The following is a 23,674-nucleotide window of genomic DNA, read 5'->3' as shown; positions in this document are numbered from 1 at the left end:
TAATCTCGAATTCTCGAATATATGACGAATATTCTACCAAATATTCGCAAAATATTGCAAATTCGAATATTGCCCCTGCCGCTCATCACTATATTGCAGGTCGTGCATGCTCCAGGCGGAGTCGGAACGCGTCTTGGAGTTGTGGGTCAGTGCTGTCCAGAGGAGCATCACTACAGCCTACAGTGAGAACAAAAGGGACAGCGGGAGCATGGTGAGTGAGACTGCAGCTTGTGATGCAGATGGTCCAGTGCAGGTCTGCTACATCTGTACCCATTGCTTGCTTTCCTCAGCGCTTGTCCCGTTCTCCGGCGGAGTCTGCTGCGGTACAGAAAGGCGCTGTGATATGTGCAGAAGACACTATACTGAGAGTTCCAGGGAATGCCGCATGCTGTGACTGCCGTGCCGCAGAGCCGGAGTGGGCGAGTATCAACCTGGGTGTGACCTTGTGCATCGAGTGCAGTGGCATTCACAGGTAAATGACATCTGGGGGCCCCAGAAAACTTCCATAGTGAGAGGCGCCATAGCTGCTGGCAGGACAGACCAGGAGCTGTGTGGGTGCACAGAGACTGCTCCTCGCTAATCTTTGTGGGCACCAAAGATGCTTAGACTCTTAGCTTTCACCATCTTCATGGCGGCTTATGACCTGGACTATACCCTTGCCTTCTCCTCTATAAGGGAAGAATATATCGTCTCACTTACCTTCCTCTAACCCTAACATTTTCTCTTCCTGAACAGAAGCCTCGGTGTCCACTTCTCCAAGGTCCGGTCACTCACCCTGGATTCATGGGAACCGGAGCTGGTCAAGGTGATGTTTCATGTGATTGAGGGGTTGTTCTTTTCGGGTGGTGGTTGTTGATGGCTCAGATTGTGGAGAGACCCATAGTTTACGCACAGGAGCACCTCTGGGGCACTGTACGATGGTATCCAAGACAAGTGCTTCCAAAGGGGATCCTGACAGGTCTACCTCCAACCACACAAATCTCTCCCGCTGGAGGTTCCGCCATGAAATGGAAGTAAAACTTGTAACGATGAATCTGGTCTTTGGAACGTGGGATTTCCAGAAGCTCGGTCTCTTAGTCACCCGGGTAGCAGGCGATCGGCACCCTGGTAACATAAAGGCCCTTGTTGTTTCTCTGTAGCTGATGTGTGAACTTGGAAATAAGACTATGAATGGAATCTACGAGGCTCGGATAGAAGAGATGAACATAAAGAAGCCGACGTCCGCCAGCACACGGTGGGTCCATTACTGACCACTGACATCACTGCTGTATATATGTAGGGCCCTCGTCAAATTGCTTTTGACTTCTATTTACATATAGACAGAGAAATGGAAGCTGTGATGGATGCCTTATAGCGGCAACTCTCAGCCATAGGCTATAATGGTATTGGGGTAATGTATATATCACGTGCTTATCAATAACCGATCATGATGTATGGAGGCCGGTATAATCTATAATGGTATCCGGGTAACGTATACATCATGTGCTTATCAATAACCAATCATGATGTGTATGGAGGCCGGTGTAATCTATAATGGTATCCGGGTAACGTATACATCATGTGCTTATCAATAACCGATCATGATGTATGGAGGCCGGTATAATCTATAATGGTATCCAGGTAGCGTATACATCGCCAGCTTATCAATAACCGATCATGATGTATGGAGGCCGGTATAATCTATAATGGTATCCGGGTAACGTATGCATCATGTGCTTATCAATAGCCGATCATTATGTGTATAGAGGCCGGTAAAATTAGTAGAATGTGGACTCTGGAGCCTGAACACGAGAGCTCTTTCTTGTGGGCCTCCTCTGTTCTCTAGGTTCTCAGTTGTCCTCACAGTTTCTTTTGACTTTGGTTCCTGGGGAAAGTCCAGGTCGTTTGTCACTGTATCAGCGATGGACATAAACCCCAGTTTTTTTTGTGCAGTTTTTGCTTTGGGTTTACAAAGCGACTGTAGATGGTCTTCAGTTAAATGGTAATTCTATGTGTTGCTCTCCTAAAATTGGACATTTCCTTAATTTAGCAGCGAAAAGGAAATTTGGATTCGGGCAAAGTATGTGGAGAAGAAATTCATCACCAAGCTTCCTCAGACAGTGCTCCGCAGCTCCATTTCTCAAGAGAAACTACCTGCTCGACCACTCAGCAGCCCTGGAACACAGCCCTGGAACTCAGCAGAAACTAGAACACAGGAGAATAAGCCAGTCCCTGGGGTCAAGAAGTGGCCCATGAACAGTTCCGGGGCACAGAGGGACAACAGCTGGCTGGACATTAGTGCCAGGAAGAACAATACGGAGAACGAATCTGATGGGAAAAGAGTGACTTCCCGACTGAAACCCAAACCCCAACTAAGACCTAAACCAGGAACTGCTCCTCCTCCACCTGTAGGTAAGTCTGTTCTGGAGATTTCCCAGTCACTATGCTGCTGTTCTGAAGGCACTGCTTCGTAATTATAGTAGTTGTAAGAATGTGGGCAGTCATAAGGTCGAAGTTTCCTAAGATGCCTCCGAGGTGCTCAGATCAGCTAGTTACAATGTGTAGTGAGGGACTTTCCACCGCCATTCTTTAAGCCGTTGTCCTCTCAGGGTTATGGTGTTTGTGTGATAGCGCGGTTGTAGATAGGTTGGGAAAAGATGGTGTGGAACCCCTCCAGTGTCCACCAAGAACACCGCAGCTGCCTCTGCATCATCCTGATGCTCCATCACCACCACTGGACTTCATTATTTTTTTTATTTTTTTTCGTTTCTCTGCTTTTTTGGGATTTTTTTTACTCCATACCATCTTGGCTGCTGCCCGCTCCACATTATGAGTGACAGCAGAATACCAAGTGTCAGAACACATCAACCTCCACTGGCGCTCTGCTGTCTCTAACTGGAGACGCTGAAGGCCTTTCACCTGGGCCCCACATAATCCACAATAAATACCCCAACAAGGTGGCCGCAGCTCTCTATTGACTATTAATGGTCACATGACCATTTTTCGTGTCTCAAGGGGCGCAGGTCCTTGCTGTGGCCAGTGATTGGCTGCAGCTGTCATGTGTTCCCTATTATTATTAGCATTATCGCACTCCAGGGGGGCTACACTGCTGCTTCTACCCCTATGAGCAAGGTTCCCTGCTGGAGGGACTCGCCGTTACCACGGACCATAACGCATTTCTATAACGGAATGCCTTTAGAGGCATTCTGTGACGAATACCGCACCTCGCGGCCCCGCCTGACGTCAACTAAGTCGAGCTCATGAGATACGATTTAGTCACTGGTTTCCAAGACGTGACATTACGCCCTGCCTGGAAGCACGTGAGGTCAGCTTGGTACAGTTTACACAGACGCTTCCTGTCCACGCGGGCACAGGGAGGCAGGGGGGTGAGAGACGGTGGTTTATGTGGCCTCCAGCGTAACTCCACACTGGCCTGCATGGGCCTTTCACCTGTAGTCGGCCACTGCCCTCCCTGCCTCTGGGAGGAGTCCACTCCTCCTTCCTGGTCCTGGTAGCCAAAGACCCACAACATCTATTATGGCCCATAGCTCCAGACCAGAAGATCACAGGGAAATGGTTCTGGAACCAACGGGTCCGCCTGGGTTCTGGCTACAGGTGGAGACCAAACATGGTGCCGTTATTAGGTTCCTGCAGGGAGATATCTGTAGCTCCCCTTCCCGGCACCCAACCCCCAAACTACGACCAGGGGCATGTCCGTCTTGGCCCCACGGTCGCAGATCTATAACTGGTTTATGCCTGTGATGGACGGGGAATTCGTAATTCCTTAGGAATTCCTGGTTCCATGATGTCTGATAAATTTGAGTGATCTGGGTGTATGCGGAGACCCCCTACAGGGGTGTTTTCCTGTAGGTGGACTCATTTGCATATTATAAAGCATACATTTTCCCAAGAATGTGAGCACTTAGGAAGATCAAGGGACCAAGACCATGATGGTCAACTGTCAAAAAGTGGATCCTTGTTGTAGATAGGACCCAATTTACATGGCTAACAATGGGGTGGATAGCAATACAGCATAGCAGATACCACAGTGCAGCACAATATACTGCCCCAGCAGAACCAGATACAACAGTGCAGCACAATATACCGCCCCAGCAGAACCAGATACCACAGTGCAGCACAATATACCGCCCCAGCAGAACCAGATACAACAGTGCAGCACAATATACCGCCCCAGCAGAACCAGATACCACAGTGCAGCACAATATACCGCCCCAGCAGAACCAGATACCACAGTGCAGCACAATATACTGCCCCAGCAGAACCAGATACCACAGTGCAGCACACTATACTGCCCCAGCAGAACCAGATACCACAGTGCAGCACACTATACTGCCCCAGCAGAACCAGATACCACAGTGCAGCACAATATACTGCCCCAGCAGAACCAGATACCACAGTGCAGCACAATATACTGCCCCAGCAGAACCAGATACCACAGTGCAGCACAATATACCGCCCCAGCAGAACCAGATATCACAGTGCAGCACAATATACCGCCCCAGCAGAACCAGATATCACAGTGCAGCACAATATACTGCCCCAGCAGAACCAGATACCACAGTGCAGCACAATATACTGCCCCAGCAGAACCAGATACCACAGTGCAGCACAATATACTGCCCCAGCAGAACCAGTTACCACAGTGCAGCACAATATACTGCCCCCGCAGAACCAGATACCACAGTGCAGCACAATATACCGCCCCAGCAGAACTCGATACCACAGTGCAGCACAATATACTGCCCCAGCAGAACCAGATACCACAGTGCAGCACAATATACTGCCCCAGCAGAACCAGATACCACAGTGCAGCACAATATACTGCCCCAGCAGAACCAGATACCACAGTGCAGCACAATATACTGCCCCAGCAGAACCAGATACCACAGTGCAGCACAATATACCGCCCCAGCAGAACCAGATACTACAGTGCAGCACAATATACTGCCCCAGCAGAACCAGATACCACAGTGCAGCACAATATACTGCCCCAGCAGAACCAGATATCACAGTGCAGCACAATATACCTCCCCAGCAGAACCAGATATCACAGTGCAGCACAATATACCGCCCCCGCAGAACCAGATACCACAGCGCAGCACAGTATACCTCCCCAGCAGTACCAGATACCACAGTGCAGCACAATATACCGCCCCAGCAGAACCAGATACCACAGTGCAGCACAGTATACTGCCCCAGCAGAACCAGATACCACAGTGCAGCACAATATACTGCCCCAGCAGAACCAGATACCACAGTGCAGCACAATATACTGCCCCAGCAGAACCAGATACCACAGTGCAGCACAATATACTGCCCCAGCAGAACCAGATACCACAGTGCAGCACAATATACTGCCCCAGCAGAACCAGATATCACAGTGCAGCACAATATACCGCCCCAGCAGAACCAGATACCACAGTGCAGCACAATATACCGCCCCAGCAGAACCAGATATCACAGTGCAGCACAATATACCGCCCCAGCAGAACCAGATACCACAGTGCAGCACAATATACCGCCCCAGCAGAACCAGATACCACAGTGCAGCACAATATACTGCCCCAGCAGAACCAGATACCACAGTGCAGCACAATATACTGCCCCAGCAGAACCAGATACCACAGTGCAGCACAATATACTGCCCCAGCAGAACCAGATACCACAGTGCAGCACAATATACTGCCCCAGCAGAACCAGATACCACAGTGCAGCACAATATACCGCCCCAGCAGAACCAGATACTACAGTGCAGCACAATATACTGCCCCAGCAGAACCAGATACCACAGTGCAGCACAATATACTGCCCCAGCAGAACCAGATATCACAGTGCAGCACAATATACCTCCCCAGCAGAACCAGATATTACAGTGCAGCACAATATACCGCCCCCGCAGAACCAGATACCACAGCGCAGCACAGTATACCTCCCCAGCAGTACCAGATACCACAGTGCAGCACAATATACCGCCCCAGCAGAACCAGATACCACAGTGCAGCACAGTATACTGCCCCAGCAGAACCAGATACCACAGTGCAGCACAATATACTGCCCCAGCAGAACCAGATACCACAGTGCAGCACAATATACTGCCCCAGCAGAACCAGATACCACAGTGCAGCACAATATACTGCCCCAGCAGAACCAGATACCACAGTGCAGCACAATATACTGCCCCAGCAGAACCAGATATCACAGTGCAGCACAATATACCGCCCCAGCAGAACCAGATACCACAGTGCAGCACAATATACCGCCCCAGCAGAACCAGATATCACAGTGCAGCACAATATACCGCCCCAGCAGAACCAGATACCACAGTGCAGCACAATATACCGCCCCAGCAGAACCAGATACCACAGTGCAGCACAATATACCGCCCCAGCAGAACCAGATACCACAGTGCAGCACAATATACTGCCCCAGCAGAACCAGATACCACAGTGCAGCACAATATACTGCCCCAGCAGAACCAGATACCACAGTGCAGCACAATATACTGCCCCAGCAGAACCAGATACCACAGTGCAGCACAATATACCGCCCCAGCAGAACCAGATACCACAGTGCACGGAGATATGGATGGGATGCCAGTTCAGTAGATGGCTCCAAGGTCTTGAAATCACAAAGCACATCTTCATGTGGAGCCGGAAAAAGGGATCGGGTGCTGTCCCTAATGTGCCCTACTTGAACTGGTATTCTCTGACGACCTCCTAATACGGAGTCATCGCCCCGGAAGGGGCGGCCCCGTCCAAGACGTCACCCTGATCTAAAAGCCCTAGAACGCCTTGAGTTATTTAACATAAGGCGGGCTTTGAGGGACCCTGATCGGATGCTCCAAGGATTCACGCGTTAAAGAAACTATGTCCCATGTTTCATCAATTTGAAGAATCCGCCCCATGAATCATCAGGGGACACGGGGCCGAGGCTGTCAAGATAGCGTGAAAAAATGCGTATGGCAAAAACTCTGGGGGTTCTGCAAAATTCCAGGGACGAACGTCTGGCTAGACTTCTAAATGCAGGGACACTGCAAGCGGAAAGGTCCCCGCGTTGGGACATAGTTTCTTTACCGTGTGAATCCTTGGAGCATCCGATCAGGGTCCCCAAAGCCCGCCTTATGTTAAAGAACTCAAGGCGTTCTAGGGCCTGTAGATCAGGGTGAGGTCTCGGACGGGGCCGCCCCTTTCGGGAGCGATGACTCCGTATTAGGTGGTCATCAGGGAATACCAGTTCAAGTAGGGCACATTAGGGACAGCACCCGATCCCTTTTTCCGGCTCCACATGAAGATGTGCTTTGTGATTTCTAGACCTTGGAGCTATCTATTGAACTGGCATCCCATCCATATCTCCGTGACGATACCCGACTGGACCGGTAAGATCTACCCATTTTCACCAGTCTTCATTTCATATCCAGCTGATGGTGGATACCTATGGTTGTCGTTATGGTCATTTTGTCCCACCAGTGGAACCTCTGTGCAGTCCTGGCTCGGGCCCTGCGTTTGGCTTCTGATCAGTGCCTTGAGCCGAGTGCTAGGTCCCTTTTGGTGGGTTTTTGTCTGTTTGTCTTTTGTTAGGCGCCGTTTTCTAATTTAGATTGATTAAAAGTTATGTTTTATATACGTTACTGCCCCCCCATTTACTTTGATTGTCCCAATTTGTGCAGTACTCTGGGAGAGGCACCAAGGTACCTCTCTCCCGGATAGGCGATCTCTTCTCACTTTGTTCTGATTACGATCGCCCCTTGGGGTCTTAATGAGTATATTGATTTTGCGTGTTTCATTTAAATAATGACTTTTTTGGACTAGTGCGTCTATTGTTATTTTTTTATATATGGGTGAGGTAGGGTGCTACTTATAATCAAATATTGCCCCTATTATACATACCTTATAAGATGCGGGACAGTAACCTCCCCCTATTTTACCTCCCCATCCCCCGTCATATCAGCTGGTATGAAGTGACACTTGTTTATGGTAAAATGCTACTTTTCAATAGTCAAACAATCCTCTCGGCTTTCCCATCTGCACCATAAATTCTATGCCCAATGGTTTCTTTGTCCTTCCTCCTGTGTTACCAGTAAATCTGCGATTCACCGTCGATTTCCGGTCATGTGACTTCCAATTTTTGGGTATTTAGAGACGCTTACTGCGTGTAGGTATAAACAGAGAGCGGACTTTAAATCTAGATGGCCACCACTGCACCACCGATGTTCCTGTGCTGGCCCAGAACGCCCTAATTATCGCCCCCTCTCCGGGCATTGCCGTTGGGATTAAGGGAAGTCTGGCCATATTCTCCCCCGTCAGCAGGTAACTGGTCTGCGGTCTGCTATACAAGGGGCTTATTAGTGCCCGCTTTGTGGACATTGGGGGTGTGATGCAGATGCATTATGTTTGGTCCCAAATTAGTGGGAATCGTTATTCTTTTCGGCCATGAGATTGACCATTATCATGTGGGCATCATCACAATAGTTTCATCTGATTTGCACGTATCTCATCGCCTCCATCTTTGCATTGTTTACTTTGTGGAGTTTTCTTGTGTTATATGTGGCCCCTGATGAACTGACCCCAGAGATCCGTTCAGAGAAACACTGTGACGAAACCAACCTCGCCACGGTGTTTTGGAGGGGGCTGTTTGAAGGCCTCTTGCCTCAGGATTATGGCCCATAGTAACTGTAAAGGAGAAGACAGACCGGCCGCACAGCTTAAATCTGTCTGTAGAATTGTGTTTTATGTTATTATGCGTTCAGTTAAATTGTATGTTATGTGAGGGCACCCAGATAGCTAATATTATTGTATTCGTGTATTCTGAGTGCCAGTCACCTAAAGATATGCACTCAGACTTGAGCTATCTGGGGATATGTTACATGTCTGTGTTTGCTGTGGGGGTGTGCCATTGTGTGTTTGGGTGGTGATTCCTGTCCTGTTGTCTCCACGTGTGTATTGGTGTTTTCCCTTTGTCCTGAGACATAATTGGATTGCTCCTCGGGTGTCGCCAGGCAGAGAGGAGGAAACCATGATGCATTGTGGGGATGTGTGGTGTCTGTGTATCTTGAATTTCTGCATATCTGTCCTGTGTCGCAGTCTCCATTCTGGTCCCCTAAGGGCGTAACTGATCAAACTGGGGGATTGCTATATGCTGAAGATTTGCTATACTCCCCTGGCATAACTACGAGCTCTTGTAAGAGCTGTTCCTGCTCTCTGGCTGTAGGAGAGGTTCACCCACTGGAGCCTGGAGCCTTGTCGTAGGTCCAGCGTGGGTGGAGGACGGTGAGATCCCAAACAAGCTGCGGCGGTTCGTGGGGTCTGCAGGGCGTATGGTGTCAAGTGGAGTGCTTGGAGTCCTCGGAAAGCACTAGGAGCATCTATCGACGGAGGTACCCGGTCGGGGTGCTAGGAGATCCGTTACATTGGTGGCAAGCAGTGGGATGGCGTCCTAGTGTGAGGAGAAGCAGCTCGGAGACACCGTTCGTGGAGTATAAAGAGGGCAACGCTAGTATCCGTACAGCGCCCCTGGCTACAGCAGGATGGAATCGGCTAGTCTTCGAACAGCGTTCCACTACGAGGAGGATGATGACCCGGACTGGAGGGATGCAGTCCGGAAAGGCGTCTGGCACGAGGCCCTGGAAGATGTACAGCGTCGGCGGGGCGAGTGTCTCCCCAGTGAGGAGCAGCAGTTGCGGATGCAAGTGGCCCTGCGAATGCCCCTTCTGGGAGAGGAGCCCCTGAATGAGTGGGTGACAGAACTGGAGAGCCTGGTATGGAAGGAGCTTTGGCTAGATGACGCCTACCAGGCACTCTGGTGGTATGTGATTCGGCACTCTCCCTGGATGGCTGAGCACGACAGACCCGAGGGTGAGGATTATGATGGCCCTGGCCTGTTGTTTGAGGCCTTTGCAGAACCGGAGTTCGGAGATGCTGGAGGGTCCCGGTTCTGGGATATCTATGACTACAGGGAGGCTATGCATGATTGGGCTACAGCGAGAGAGGTGAGACAAGACCTGGCATCTCTAGTGACAAAGGAGTGGGAGCTGGAGCAGGATTACCAATACCTCTTCAGCTCAATTCGGTCCCAATATACACTGCCAGAGAGCTGGGTGGCAGCCCCAGACCTACAACCCTACAGCTGGGAAGACCCGACTGAAGTATCCCCTGCTTCAGTACCAGCTACAGAGGTAGGGGTCCTCACAGACTGGTCCTGGGAGGACCCACAGATGGCAGGTGGAGATGGGACCGAGGTCTCTCTACTGGCCCTACAGGGATGCTGGGCCGCCTGCCCAGATCTCCAGCGGCAGTGCATATCACAGGGAGAGGAGACAACCGGTCTCTCTCCCCAGCGGCAACCTGAGTTCCAGGGGGAGGAGATGCGGGGTCCCTCTGCCTTACAGCAACCAGAGTCCTGGGGAGGAGAGGCAACCGGCCTCACCTTCCACCAGCAGCCGGAGATACCGGGAAAAGGGGAACACAAGCCCCTCTGCATGGGCGCAGATGAGACCGCGGGCTTGGTGCCAGTCCTACAGGGATGCTGGACAGTCGGTCCAGATCCCCATCCATCTCCGCAGGGATACCAGGAGGAGGAGGTAAGCGAGCCCTCCCCTTCCCAGCTACTTCCCAACAGAGTTCTGGGGGCAGGGGATGAGCCTGCGCTACCCACTCATTTCTTCCCAGCGGAAGAGCTGGCATCAGGGCAGAGCGCAGCCAGCCTCTGCCCTCCTCTATCCTCTTCTCCAGAGCCGGACATCCCACAGGCTACCCCAGCGGAAGTGCTGGCATCTGGGCAGAGTGCAGTCGGCCTCTGCCCTCCCCTATCCTCTTCTCCAGAGCCGGGCTCCCCACCGGCTACCCCAGCGGAAGAGCTGGCATCTGTGCAGAGCGCAGTCGGCCTCTGCCCTCCCCTACCCTCTTCTTCAGAGCCGGACTTTCCACAGGCTACCCCCGCGGAAGAGCTGGCATCTGGGCAGAGCGCAGTCGGCCTCTGCCCACCAAGTACCTACAGCTCCAAGCTGGAGAACCACAAGGCAGCAAGGAGTCGCAGATGCCCACTCAACAGCTGGGAACATACGGAACAGAGCCAGGCCCCAAAATTCAACAGGTCCAGTATGGGGTTGTGGTTGGACTGCCAGACTAACTCAGGTACTGACCGTGAGGTCAGGTATCTGGTTAGTCTTCCCTGGAAGGGGGAGATGTGTGACGAAACCAACCTCGCCACGGTGTTTTGGAGGGGGCTGGTTGCTAGCCTCTTGCCTCAGGATTATGGCCCATAGTAACTGTAAAGGAGAAGACAGACCGGCCGCACAGCTTAAATCTGTCTGTGGAATTGTATTTTATGTTATTATGCGTTCGGTTAAATTGTATGTTATGTGAGGCACCCAGATAGCTAATATTATTGTATTCGTGTATTCTGAGTGCCATTCACCTAATGATATGCACTCAGACTTGAGCTATCTGGGGATATGTTACATGTCTGTGTTTGCTGTGGGGGTGTGCCATTGTGTGTTTGGGTGGTGATTCCTGTCCTGTTGTCTCCACATGTGTATTGGTGTTTTCCCTTTGTCCTGAGACATAATTTCTCCATCTTTGTCTGGCCCTGTCCCCTCTTGGTCTCTCAGCCTTTCTCTTGACCTGTCTACCCACAGTCTTTCTTTCTCCCACCTTTTTCCTCTGGTTTCTCTGTATTTTCTTGCCCTGTCTCCTCCAGGTCTCTCTGCCTTTCTTTTGACCTGTCTCCTCCAGGTCTCTCTGCCTTTCTCTTGACTTGTCTTCTCCAGGTCTCATCATCTTTCTATTGTCCCATTTCCTCCTGATCTCTCCATCTTTGTCTGGCCCTGTCCCCTCTTGGTCTCTCAGCCTTTCTCTTTACCCACTCCTGGTCTCTCTGTATTTTTTTTCCACCAGGACTATATCTTTCTCTTGTGCTATCTCATCTAGATCTTTCTTTTGTTCTGTCTTGGCCTGTCTCTTCATCTCTCCATCCTTCTCTTGTTCTATCTGCTCCAGATTTATTTGGCATTCTCTTATCCTATCTTCTACAGGTCCCTCCTTCTTTCCATTGCCATGTCTCTTTACATTTTGGCTTCCCTTTGATGCGTTGAATAGAGTAGTAGTACCCTCTGCCGAGTCTGCTCCTATGTATATATATTTTTTAACCTTCTACACAGGTTCCAAGCCAGGAATGGGTGATGGGCACGATGTGCCAAACCTCCATCCAGGAGCCCTCCTATACCGAGCAGCAGAACATCGTCATCTGCCAACCATGGCTGATGCCTTGGCACATGGTGCAGATGTGAACTGGGTGCACAGTGAGGAGGATGGACGCACACCTCTCATACAAGCCGTGCATTCTGTAAGGCATCTCCATGTCTACACTTGACTGTATACTGTCTAAGCTGTCTCATCACCACCACATGCTTCTTCTGTCACCTCTAGGACTCTCTAGTTGCCTGTGAGTTTCTTCTCCAGAATGGGGCAAGTGTTAATCAAGTGGATAGAAAAGGACGAGGTCCCCTTCATCATGCCACCCTCCAGGGCTATACAGGGTGAGGCGTACTCCATCTGCTCCATGCCATTTGTTGGTCTTTCTCTGCTTACCTCTTCCTGACACATTCCACAGGTTGGCTTGTCTCTTCCTGAAGCGGGGTGCAGAAATCAATGCTCTGGACAGTGATGGAAAAGATGTCCTCTCTATTGCCATAGAAGCCGCCAACGCAGACATTGTGACGCTGTGAGTTTATATGTCATGTATCAGTATAGACTGGGAGAAAGGGGCGACATCTGATCTTACCGTGATTCCTGAGAATCACGTGAACAGAAAGGGTTAAAGATCAGTTCTATAAAATATTGTGGATGAAAAACGAAATAAATATCAATGATGTCCTCAGCAGGGGGCGGGGCTGTGACTACCTCTCAGACAGGATATACAGGCAGGTAGTCAGCAGTAATAGATGTTCCTGTAGTATAAGGTGTGTGATCTCATGTCTGATCACATGTCATTATATCAGTGATGTCATCAGCAAGGGGCGGGGCTGTGACTACCTCTCAGACAGGATATACAGGCAGGTTGTCAGCAGTAATAGATGTTCCTGTAGTATAAGGAGTGGATCTCATGTCTGATCACATGTCAGTATATCAGTGATGTCATCAGCAGGGGGCGGGGCTGTGACAACCTCTCAGACAGGATATACAGGCAGGTTGTCAGCAGTAATAGATGTTCCTGTAGTATAAGGTGTGGATCTCATGTCTGATCACATGTCATTATATCAGTGATGTCATCAGCAGGGGGCGGGGCTGTGACTACCTCTCATAAGGTGTGTAGCTCTCATGTCTGGTTACATTTTAATAATTATTTACTCTCTTTCTAAGGCTGCGATTGGTCAAGATGAGGGAAGCGGATATTGCACTTGGACAATCAGGTGAGAGTGTTATCTGCCATTTTCTGAGGGAGCTGTCATCTACCGAGCCACTGACTGGGATCTCCAGATCCCTCCATACAAATAATACATAGGAAGATCCTCAGATTCTTCAATACAGATATAACAAGCATACAGATCTGACTATAGATATATAGAAGGACCAGATCCCTCCTCTTAGAAATAACATGATCAGATCCCTCGACTTAACCCTAACCCTAATAACTGGACCAGATCCCTCCTCTTAGAAAAACCCGGATCAGATCCCTCCTCTTAGAAAAACCCGGATCAGATCCCTCCTCTTAGAAATAACCGGATCAGATCCCTCCTCTTAGAAATAACCGGACCAGATCCCTCCTCTTAGAAATAACAGGATCAGATCCCTCCTCTTAGAAATAACAGGATCAGATCCCTCCTCTTAGAAATAACAGGATCAGATCCCTCCTCTTAGAAATAACAGGATCAGATCCCTCCTCTTAGAAATAACATGATCAGATCCCTCGACTTAACCCTAACCCTAATAACTGGACCAGATCCCTCCTCTTAGAAAAACCCGGATCAGATCCCTCCTCTTAGAAATAACTGGATCAGATCCTACAAACAGTCAGTCACCCCTGCGCTGCTGAAGGCTACTCCTTATGTCTTTACGACCTGATAACCCTCTGGGGCCGCTGCTGGTGCTCCGTGTGAGGATCAGATCCCTCTGGTGCTCCGTGGGAGGATCATATCCCTCTGGTGCTCCGTGGGAGGATCAGATCCCTCTGGTGCTCCGTGGGAGGATCAGATCCCTCCTCTTAGAAATAATGGGACCAGATCCTGCAAACAGTCACAGTCACCCCTGCGCAGCCGCCGCTGCTGAAGGCTACTCCTTATGTCTTTACGACCCTGATAACCCTCTAGGGCCGCTGCTGGTGCTCCGTGTGAGGACCAGATCCCTCCTCTTAGAAATAACAGGACCAGATCCCTCCTCTTAGAAATAACAGGACCAGATCCCTCCTCTTAGAAATAACTGGATTAGATCCTACAAACAGTCAGTCACCCCTGCGCTGCTGAAGGCTACTCCTTATGTCTTTACGACCTGATAACCCTCTGGGGACGCTTCTGGTGCTCCGTGTGAGGATCAGATCCCTCTGGTGCTCCGTGTGAGGATCAGATCCCTCTGGTGCTCCGTGTGAGGATCAGATCCCTCTGGTGCTCCGTGTGAGGATCAGATCCCTCTGGTGCTCAGTGGGAGGATCAGATCCCTCTGGTGCTCCGTGGGAGCTCCCTGCTTGGGTTCACAAACATTATCTTAATAAAGGAAGAAAAGGGTTAACAGGGGCCCCGCAGTGGTCAGGACACTGAATCGCCAGTCAGCCATACATCTCTTTCAATGCTTAGCGGGGGGAGTTATCTCACCTCCCTTCGCGTGTTCTCTTTCTTGTCCGCTGTCTGCAGGCGGCTTTACTGATGGCGGAGTCTTCTTACTTCTCCCGTGTACGTGTGCCGCTCGGGCCGGTAGCTGGCGTGTGTGCGGGGAAGATAGTGAAAGCTACCACGGGAGCACTTTGGCGTGACGTCACAGCTCCAAGTACGGTGGCCTTCAAAGAACAAAAAACACCCAACGCGTTTCTAAAGAGTCGTGTTTCTTGGTCAGGGATGGATGACGGTGTTCTAGTTCCCATAAGAGCCCCATGTGACATTAGGGCACAGCTGGTACTACTACTCCACTATCCAACACTTCATCAAATGTAGATGTTTTAATACAAAGCAAACTTTTTGATTTCTTGATTTAACCCTTTTGGGGCCAAGCTGTTCAATTTATAAATCCATTTGCTTTCACAACGCGACATTTTCTTAATAAAATCTCCACCTCTTTGGACTCTGACCGCTCTTTCAATCCCTGCAAAAATGGAACCATAAAAAGCGCCTCCGTGTTGTCCCATATGGCGGCGTGATGGGGGGTGGCCATTGTATTCTCTCTTTATATTTTTAACATGTTCCCCCATTCTGGTTTGCAAGGCTCTTTTCGTACGGCCTACGTATATTTTATCGCAGGGACGTTGTATATAGTAGATTACCCCTTCTGTATTACACGTAATGTTAGCCATGATTTTATGTACATCTGGACCAACCCTAATTTCTTTAATGGTGTTTGAGTGTTTTGTTGCCCTGCAGTTATTGCACATTTTACATGGAAAAAACCCTCTTTTATGAGCCTCTCTCTCTTCTTTATTTATATTATGATGGGGGCCTATCGACGGGTCACTAGATTGGCCAAATTCTGTGCTTTTCTGATGGTGATGATTGGGTGTGGGGGTATCCTTTCACCTATCATCTTGTCCTGTTTAAGGATATCCCAGTGTTTTCTCACAATCCTCTTAAATATCCCTTCCTTTTGGCTAAATTTGGTTATTATTGGGACTCTGAAGGTCTCTTTTCCCTCCTTGTCTCCATCCTCGTTTAACGGCTCATGTGATTTACCCTGCAGTGAGGTGTCCCGGTCGTCTTCTTCACATCTATGGACTTTAGTCTGCTGGCTGCATAGCCTTTTCCATAAATTTTTTGTGTAGTTCATACGCTTCCTCATCAAGTGTTCTAAATGGCTACAATTCCTAATACATTGGCTGCGGGGGACATTGGTGAGCCAAACGGCAGATGACAACTAGTCAACGGGATAAAACTACTTGCATCAGGAGGTTTCTGATGAGACTTGGTGAGGATCTGGCCCTCCTCAATAAAAATAGTAAGGTCTAAAAAATTATTTTGGTGACGACTCCAGTTTGGGGTGAAATGTAGATACAAATCGTTTTTATTTAAAAAATGTCCCAGGGAAATATCATCCCCTTTTGTCGTCAATAAACCTTTCCCAGAGGACCAGGCTCGCGCCCAAAGTTTCTTGGTGGAATATGGTGTCTTCCTCCCATCTGCCCATATATAAATTAGCAAAACTGGGCGCGAACCTGGTCCCCATCGCGGTACCCCACGTCTGTAAATAAAACTAATTTTCATATTTAAAATAGTTGTGGGTTGAAATAAAAGTAATGCATTCCCCTACGAAGAGTATTTGTTCTTCTCACATCAGTTTTTTTTTTCAAAAAAATATTCTGTGGCCTCTCTTCCTTTGGTTTCGCCACAGGAATAGAAAACACCAACCTCGCCACGGTGTTTTGGAGGGGGCTGTTTACCAGCCTCCTGCCCTGGGATTACGGTCCCTTAAGTTATTGGGTCCTAAGGCACTTGGGACGGAGCCCTCTGTCCCTGGATTGCATCCTCTGCCTTACTTGCTTGGATGAAGCACATGGTGAGAACAATAGATAGCGGCCATTGTAGCTCACAGACACTGTTCTGACTTTCCCACACGGGGCTATCTTGCCTGTATCTGGTGCACAGAGACATCATTCAGGAGTGTGAAACTACCAAACAGGGGACACATTTATTAGTGACTATTTTCAGTATAACTTGTATATTTTCAGTGTAACTGTATCTTCCAAACTACTGAACGGATGTGGGTGAGTTTTGGACATGTGGTTCACCCAGATCCCCCGGTTCCGAGGATATATTGGTTATGGGGTTATTGCATGTTTTGGGGTTCCTGTGATATGTTTTATAAAACTGTATTTCTCTGCCTTTGATAATTATATTCGCCCTTGTGTTCAATAATCATCACCGGCAGAGGGGAGGATTTTGTGTGGGTGTGTTTCTATTGTCCCATTGTGTGTTTAAATGGTGATGTCTGTCCTGTTGTCTCCACATGTGTATTGGCGATCTCCCTTTGTCCTGAGAGATAATTGGATTGCCCTCGGTTGTCTCCGGGACAGAGAGGAGGAAACCATGATGCATTGTGGGGATGTGTTGTATCTGTCCTGTATTTTGCAACAACTTAAATAAAAACCAGGCTGGGTGTGCCAGCTTGTCAGAGCACTGCTTGACCCTCAACACGGAGCCATGTCTCGTCATTGGGGGGATTCCCTGTATGCGGTTAGAGACTGATTGCCAGGAGTGTAAGCTGACTGTATGCTTTTCCTGTTCGTCTGCTGGCAGCTATTCGCGAGGTTCCAGTTTGGAGTGCTATTTTGTATCCAGTTCGGGAGGTTGGTGTTCTGCAGTAGCTGTGCCTGTCTCTCGGAAAGGGGCATATCGCCTAAACGGATTTTAACCCCTTGTCTGCTGAAACGGTCCGTTACAATCCCGTATAATGAGGTGAAGTCTAGAGTACCTATAATATAGTCTCTTGCCATTGAATATCCTTATGTAATTGTGACATGTGCTTCGTATTTTTGAGGTATGCTGGAATTGGTCGGAGGACGTCTACATGTTTAGATAGATTGGCGGTTAGGCTTTCAATTCCAAATATTATTGGTCTCCCCGGAGGATTTGTTTGCACTTAAGAATTTTTGGGAGAAAATAAAAAGTTGGGCTCCTAGGATTGTGGTTGTTAGTAAAGGATGCTTCTTTGATTGACAATACTTCCCTTTTCTGATTAGTTTGTTTAATTCATTTTTATATTGATAGGTTGGGTCAAAGGGGAGTAATCTCTGGGATTCCTTGTGGTAGACATCCTGATCTAACATTACAATCCCCCCCCCCACTCCCCCCTTGTCCGCTGGTCTAATAATCATCTCATTCTTCATTTGTAGGCCCTAACCCTAACCCTCTTCTCTTCATCCCTAATAACTAGGGGTTGGAAAGTGTTAAATGCTTCCGAAAATTCACTTAGGGGGTTAAATCTGGATATTGGCTTCAGGCCTGTTTGTATAAAATTACCATCATCTAGAGGTACCTGGTTCCCCGTGTGATCCCTATCCATATTTATGTTTTTATTCCTACTTTTATTTTTCTGTGTTTTATATATAATCTTCGGCTTTTTATTATCAGACGTATCTTTATTTATCTGTGCTTGTTTTAAAAAGTATTTTTTTAAAGCTGGGTTCCGTAGAAATGTTTTTATGCCAATAAAGGCATCAAAGGGACAAAATTTTGCTGAGGGAGCGAATTTTAGACCTTTTTGTAACAATTCCAATTCTCCTCTTTTCAAGGTGTACTTACCTTGATTATATATACCATAAACCTGTGTCTCATATTCCTGGTTTCTTAGTATTTTTGTCATTATTTTTGATAGTCCTCTCCCCCTCCTTCCTCTCTGTGTAACCCTCTTGATGTTTTTACCTTGAAAAAATCCCTTTTCACAGTTTTTCTTTTAATATTTTTAGTTTCATTGTCTTTCCTTGATTGATGGTTTTGGGGTATCTCTCTTTTATTTTTCCTGGTTCCTCTTTGGCCGATCGCACTATAGGTGGCTTTTTGATGATTTTTATGAATATCGTTGCTCTTCAGGTTTTTATATTTATTATTATTTTCGGTTTCATTTCCATTTTCGCCTTCTTGCACATCAGTCCCATCTAAATTCATGACACTCTCCTCATCTTCTTCTAAATCTACGTGATTCAAAATCTCATATCTGTTGAAAACTTGTGTGGGTCCTACTTCTAGATTTTTCCGTATAATTATTTCTGGTGGTAGTGGTGATTCCACTATGATGCCGTCCTCTTCACTCTCCTTCTCTATAGTGGTGTTATAGACAGAAGTCTCCTCTAGGGAGGTCTTGTCCGTGACACTCTGTTTCATCAATCGTGCAATATACTTCTATAGTATGTACCATCGCCTTCTTCTATAGCTGCGTCTCTTTCAAATTTTTGTTTCTTTTTGAAAATAATTTTATTTTAATGCGCATTATGTAATCATTTCTGGGTGGTCTCTAAGAGGTCTCAGTGCTTCAAATAAATGGATTATCTCTGGATTAATATTAATTCGCCCCGTTCTTCTTTTTTCAATGATAATTTCTGTTCTAGAGAAATTATAGAATAGTTCATTCCACTCATTCAGGGTCTCCATATGTCCAACATCCCCAGCTAGGGGTTTATATATGCTAAGGCCCTTCGGTATAGTATCACTGTCCAGATACTTTTCTAATGCTGCTACTTCCCATAAATCCCGCATTTCTGTTATGAGTAGACGTTCCAGTTTTTTTAGATTTATGAAAGCTTCTTGTATATGTCTACTCATAGGTTCCTCCGAATATGGGATATTTTTCTTAGGGAAATTAAAAAATGCCTGGACATTCCTAATTCTCTTAACGATCTTGCCATAGATCACTCATAATGTACAGTTGCAAGAAAAAGTATGTGAACCCTTTGGAATGATCTGGATTTCTGCACAACTTGGTCATAAAATGTGATCTGATCTTCCTCTAAGTCACAACAATAGACGATCACAGTTGCTTGACCTAATACCACACAAAGAGTTAAATGTTACCATGTTTTTATTGCACGCACCGTGTAAACATTCACAGTGCAGGTGGAAAAAGTATGTGAACCCTTGGATGTAATAACTGGCTGAACCTCCTTTGGCAGCAATAACTTCCACCAAACGTTCCCTGTAGTTGCAGATCAGACGTGCACAACGGTCAGGAGTAATTCTTGACCGTTCCTCTTTACAGAACTGTTTCAGTTCAGCAATATTCTTGGGATGTCTGGTGTGAATCGCTTTCTTGAGGTCCTGCCGCAGCATCTCCATCGGGTTGAGGTCAGGACTCTGACTGGGCCGCTCCAGAAGGCGGATTTTCTTCTGTTTAAGCCATTCTGTTGTTGATTTACTTCTATGCTTTGGGTCGTTGTCCTGTTGCAGCACCCATCTTCTGTGGAGCTTCAGCTGGTGGACAGATGGCCTTAAGTTCTCCTGCAAAATGTCTTGATAAACTTGGGAATTCATTTTTCCTTCGATGATGGCAATCCGTCCAGGCCCTGACGCAGCAAAGCAGCCCCAAACCATGATGCCCCCACCACCATACCTCACAGTTGGGATGAGGTTTTGAGGTTGGTGTGCTGTGCCTCTTTTTCTCCACACATAGTGTTGTGTGTTTCTTCCAAACAACTCAACTTTGGTTTCATCTGTCCACAGAATATTTTGCCAGTACTGCTGTGGAACATCCAGGTGCTCTTGTGCAAACTGTAAACGTGCAGCAATGTTTTTTTGGACAGCAGTGGCTTCCTCTGTGGTATCCCCCCATGAAATCCCTTCTTGTTTAGTGTTTTACGTATCGTAGATTCGCTAACAGGGATGTCAGCATATGCCAGAGACTTGTGTAAGTCTTTAGCTGACACTCTAGGATTCTTCTTCCCCTCATTGAGCAGTCTGCGCTGTGCTCTTGCAGTCATCTTTACAGGACGGCCGCTCCTAGGGAGAGTAGCAGCAGTGCTGAACGTCCTCCATTTATAGACAGTTTGTCTTACCGTGGACTGATGAACAGCAAGGCTTTGGAGATACTTTTATAACCCTTTCCAGCTTTATGCAAGTAAACACTTCTTAATCGTAGGTCTTCTGAGAGCTCTTCTGTGCGAGGCATCATTCACATCAGGCAATGCTTCTTGTGAAAAGCAAACCCAGAACTGGTGTGTGTTATTTATAGGGCAGGGCAGCTGTAACCAACACCTCCAATCTCATCTCATTGATTGGACTCCAGTTGGCCGACACCTCACTCCAATTAGCTCTTGGAGATGTCATTAGTCTAGGGGTTCACATACTTTTTCCACCTGCACTGTGAATGTTTACACGGTGTGTTCAATAAAAACATGGTAACATTTAACTCTTTGTGTGTTATTAGGTTAAGCCGACTGTGATTGTCTATTGTTGTGACTTAGATGAACATCAGATCACATTTTATGACCAATTTGTGCAGAAATCAAGATCATTCCAAAGGGTTCACATACTTTTTCTTGCAACTGTCTGAAGGACATGAGTGTTTTCTATGTGGAGGGATATGTTCCAGTTATACCAGTATAGAAGGATCTGCTCCTGTTATCTATGTGGAGGGATATGTTCCTGGTATACCGGTATAGAAGGATCTGCTTCTGCTATCTATGTGGAGGGATATGTTCCTGGTATACTGGTATAGAAGGATCTGGCGATCTGCTCCTGTTATCTATGTGGAGGGATATGATCCTGGTATACCGGTATAGAAGGATCTGCTTCTGTTATCTATGTGGAGGGATATGGTCCTGGTATACCGGTATAGAAGGATCTGGCGATCTGCTCCTGTTCTCTTCATGGAGGGATATGTTCCTGGTATACCAGTATAGAAGGATCTGCTCTTATCTATGTGGAGGGATATGTTCCTGGTATACCGGTATAGAAGGATCTGCTCTTATCTATGTGGAGGGATATGTTCCTGGTATACCGGTATAGAAGGATCTGCTCCTGTTATCTATGTGGAGGGATATGGTCCTGGTATACCGGTATAGAAGGATCTGGCGATCTGCTCCTGTTCTCTTCATGGAGGGATATGTTCCTGGTATACCGGTATAGAAGGATCTGGCGATCTGCTCCAGTTACCTATGTGGAGGGATATGATCCTGGTATACCGGTATAGAAGGATCTGGCGAACTGCTCCTGTTATCTATGTGGAGGGATATGTTCCTGGTATACCGGTATAGAAGGATCTGGCGATCTGCTCCTGTTATCTATGTGGAGGGATATGTTCCTGGTATACCAGTATAGAAGGATCTGGCGATCTGCTCCAGTTACCTATGTAGAGGGATATGATCCTGGTATACCGGTATAGAAGGATCTGGCGAACTGCTCCTGTTATCTATGTGGAGGGATATGTTCCTGGTATACCGGTATAGAAGGATCTGGCGATCTGCTCCTGTTATCTATGTGGAGGGATATGTTCCTGGTATACCAGTATAGAAGGATCTGGCGATCTGCTCCTGTTACCTATGTGGAGGGATATGATCCTGGTATACCGGTATAGAAGGATCTGGCGATCTGCTCCTGTTATCTATGTGGAGGGATATGTTCCTGGTATACCGGTATAGAAGGATCTGCTCCTGTTATCTATGTGGAGGGATATGTTCCTGGTATACCGGTATAGAAGGATCTGCTCTTATCTATGTGGAGGGATATGTTCCTGGTATACCGGTATAGAAGGATCTGCTCCTGTTATCTATGTGGAGGGATATGGTCCTGGTATACCGGTATAGAAGGATCTGGCGATCTGCTCCTGTTCTCTTCATGGAGGGATATGTTCCTGGTATACCGGTATAGAAGGATCTGGCGATCTGCTCCAGTTACCTATGTGGAGGGATATGATCCTGGTATACCGGTATAGAAGGATCTGGCGAACTGCTCCTGTTATCTATGTGGAGGGATATGTTCCTGGTATACCGGTATAGAAGGATCTGGCGATCTGCTCCTGTTATCTATGTGGAGGGATATGTTCCTGGTATACCAGTATAGAAGGATCTGGCGATCTGCTCCAGTTACCTATGTAGAGGGATATGATCCTGGTATACCGGTATAGAAGGATCTGGCGAACTGCTCCTGTTATCTATGTGGAGGGATATGTTCCTGGTATACCGGTATAGAAGGATCTGGCGATCTGCTCCTGTTATCTATGTGGAGGGATATGTTCCTGGTATACCAGTATAGAAGGATCTGGCGATCTGCTCCTGTTACCTATGTGGAGGGATATGATCCTGGTATACCGGTATAGAAGGATCTGGCGATCTGCTCCTGTTATCTATGTGGAGGGATATGATCCTGGTATACCGGTATAGAAGGATCTGGGGATCTGCTCCTGTTATCTATGTGGAGGGATATGGTCCTGGTATACCGGAAAAAAGGATCTGCTCCTGTTACCTATGTGGAGGGATATGATCCTGGTATACCGGTATAGAAGGATCTGGGGATCTGCTCCTGTTACCTATGTGGAGGGATATGTTCCTGGTATACCGGTATAGAAGGATCTGGCGATCTGCTCCTGTTATCTATGTGGAGGGATATGTTCCTGGTATACCGGTATAGAAGGATCTGCTCTTGTTATCTATGTGGAGGGATATGATCCTGGTATACCGGTATAGAAGGATCTGGCGATCTGCTTCTGTTATCTATGTGGAGGGATATGTTCCTGGTATAATGGTATAGAAGGATCTGGCGATCTGCTCCTGTTATCTATGTAGAGGGATATGATCCTGGTATACCGGTATAGAAGGATCTGCTCTTGTTATCTATGTGGAGGGATATGATCCTGGTATACCGGTATAGAAGGATCTGGCAATCTGCTCCTGTTCTCTTCATGGAGGGATATGTTCCTGGTATACCGGTATAGAAGAATCTGCTTCTGTTATCTATGTGGAGGGATATGTTCCTGGTATACCGGTATAGAAGGATCTGGCAATCTGCTCCTGTTCTCTTCATGGAGGGATATGTTCCTGGTATACCGGTATAGAAGAA

General features: G+C 47.6%; 1 protein-coding gene across 1 annotated transcript in view; it reads left to right on the top strand.

Annotated features, from left to right (window-relative positions):
* The window catches only part of ACAP1 (ArfGAP with coiled-coil, ankyrin repeat and PH domains 1), an 81,456-nt gene that overhangs the window by 52,685 nt on the left and 5,097 nt on the right, over window positions 1-23,674 (top strand). The window contains exons 13-21 of the mRNA XM_044280757.1: window positions 100-211; window positions 291-472; window positions 736-805; window positions 1,140-1,234; window positions 2,030-2,391; window positions 12,155-12,339; window positions 12,423-12,532; window positions 12,607-12,717; window positions 13,356-13,405. Coding sequence (XP_044136692.1) covers window positions 100-211; window positions 291-472; window positions 736-805; window positions 1,140-1,234; window positions 2,030-2,391; window positions 12,155-12,339; window positions 12,423-12,532; window positions 12,607-12,717; window positions 13,356-13,405 — 1,277 coding nt within the window. The remainder of the gene's footprint in view (window positions 1-99; window positions 212-290; window positions 473-735; window positions 806-1,139; window positions 1,235-2,029; window positions 2,392-12,154; window positions 12,340-12,422; window positions 12,533-12,606; window positions 12,718-13,355; window positions 13,406-23,674) is intronic.

This window comes from Bufo gargarizans, chromosome 2 (assembly GCF_014858855.1).
Source record: "Bufo gargarizans isolate SCDJY-AF-19 chromosome 2, ASM1485885v1, whole genome shotgun sequence".
NCBI classification, from domain to species: Eukaryota; Metazoa; Chordata; class Amphibia; order Anura; family Bufonidae; genus Bufo; species Bufo gargarizans.
The sequence above is the reverse complement of the archived record's forward strand: the minus strand, read 5'-3'. Positions and strand labels throughout refer to the sequence as shown.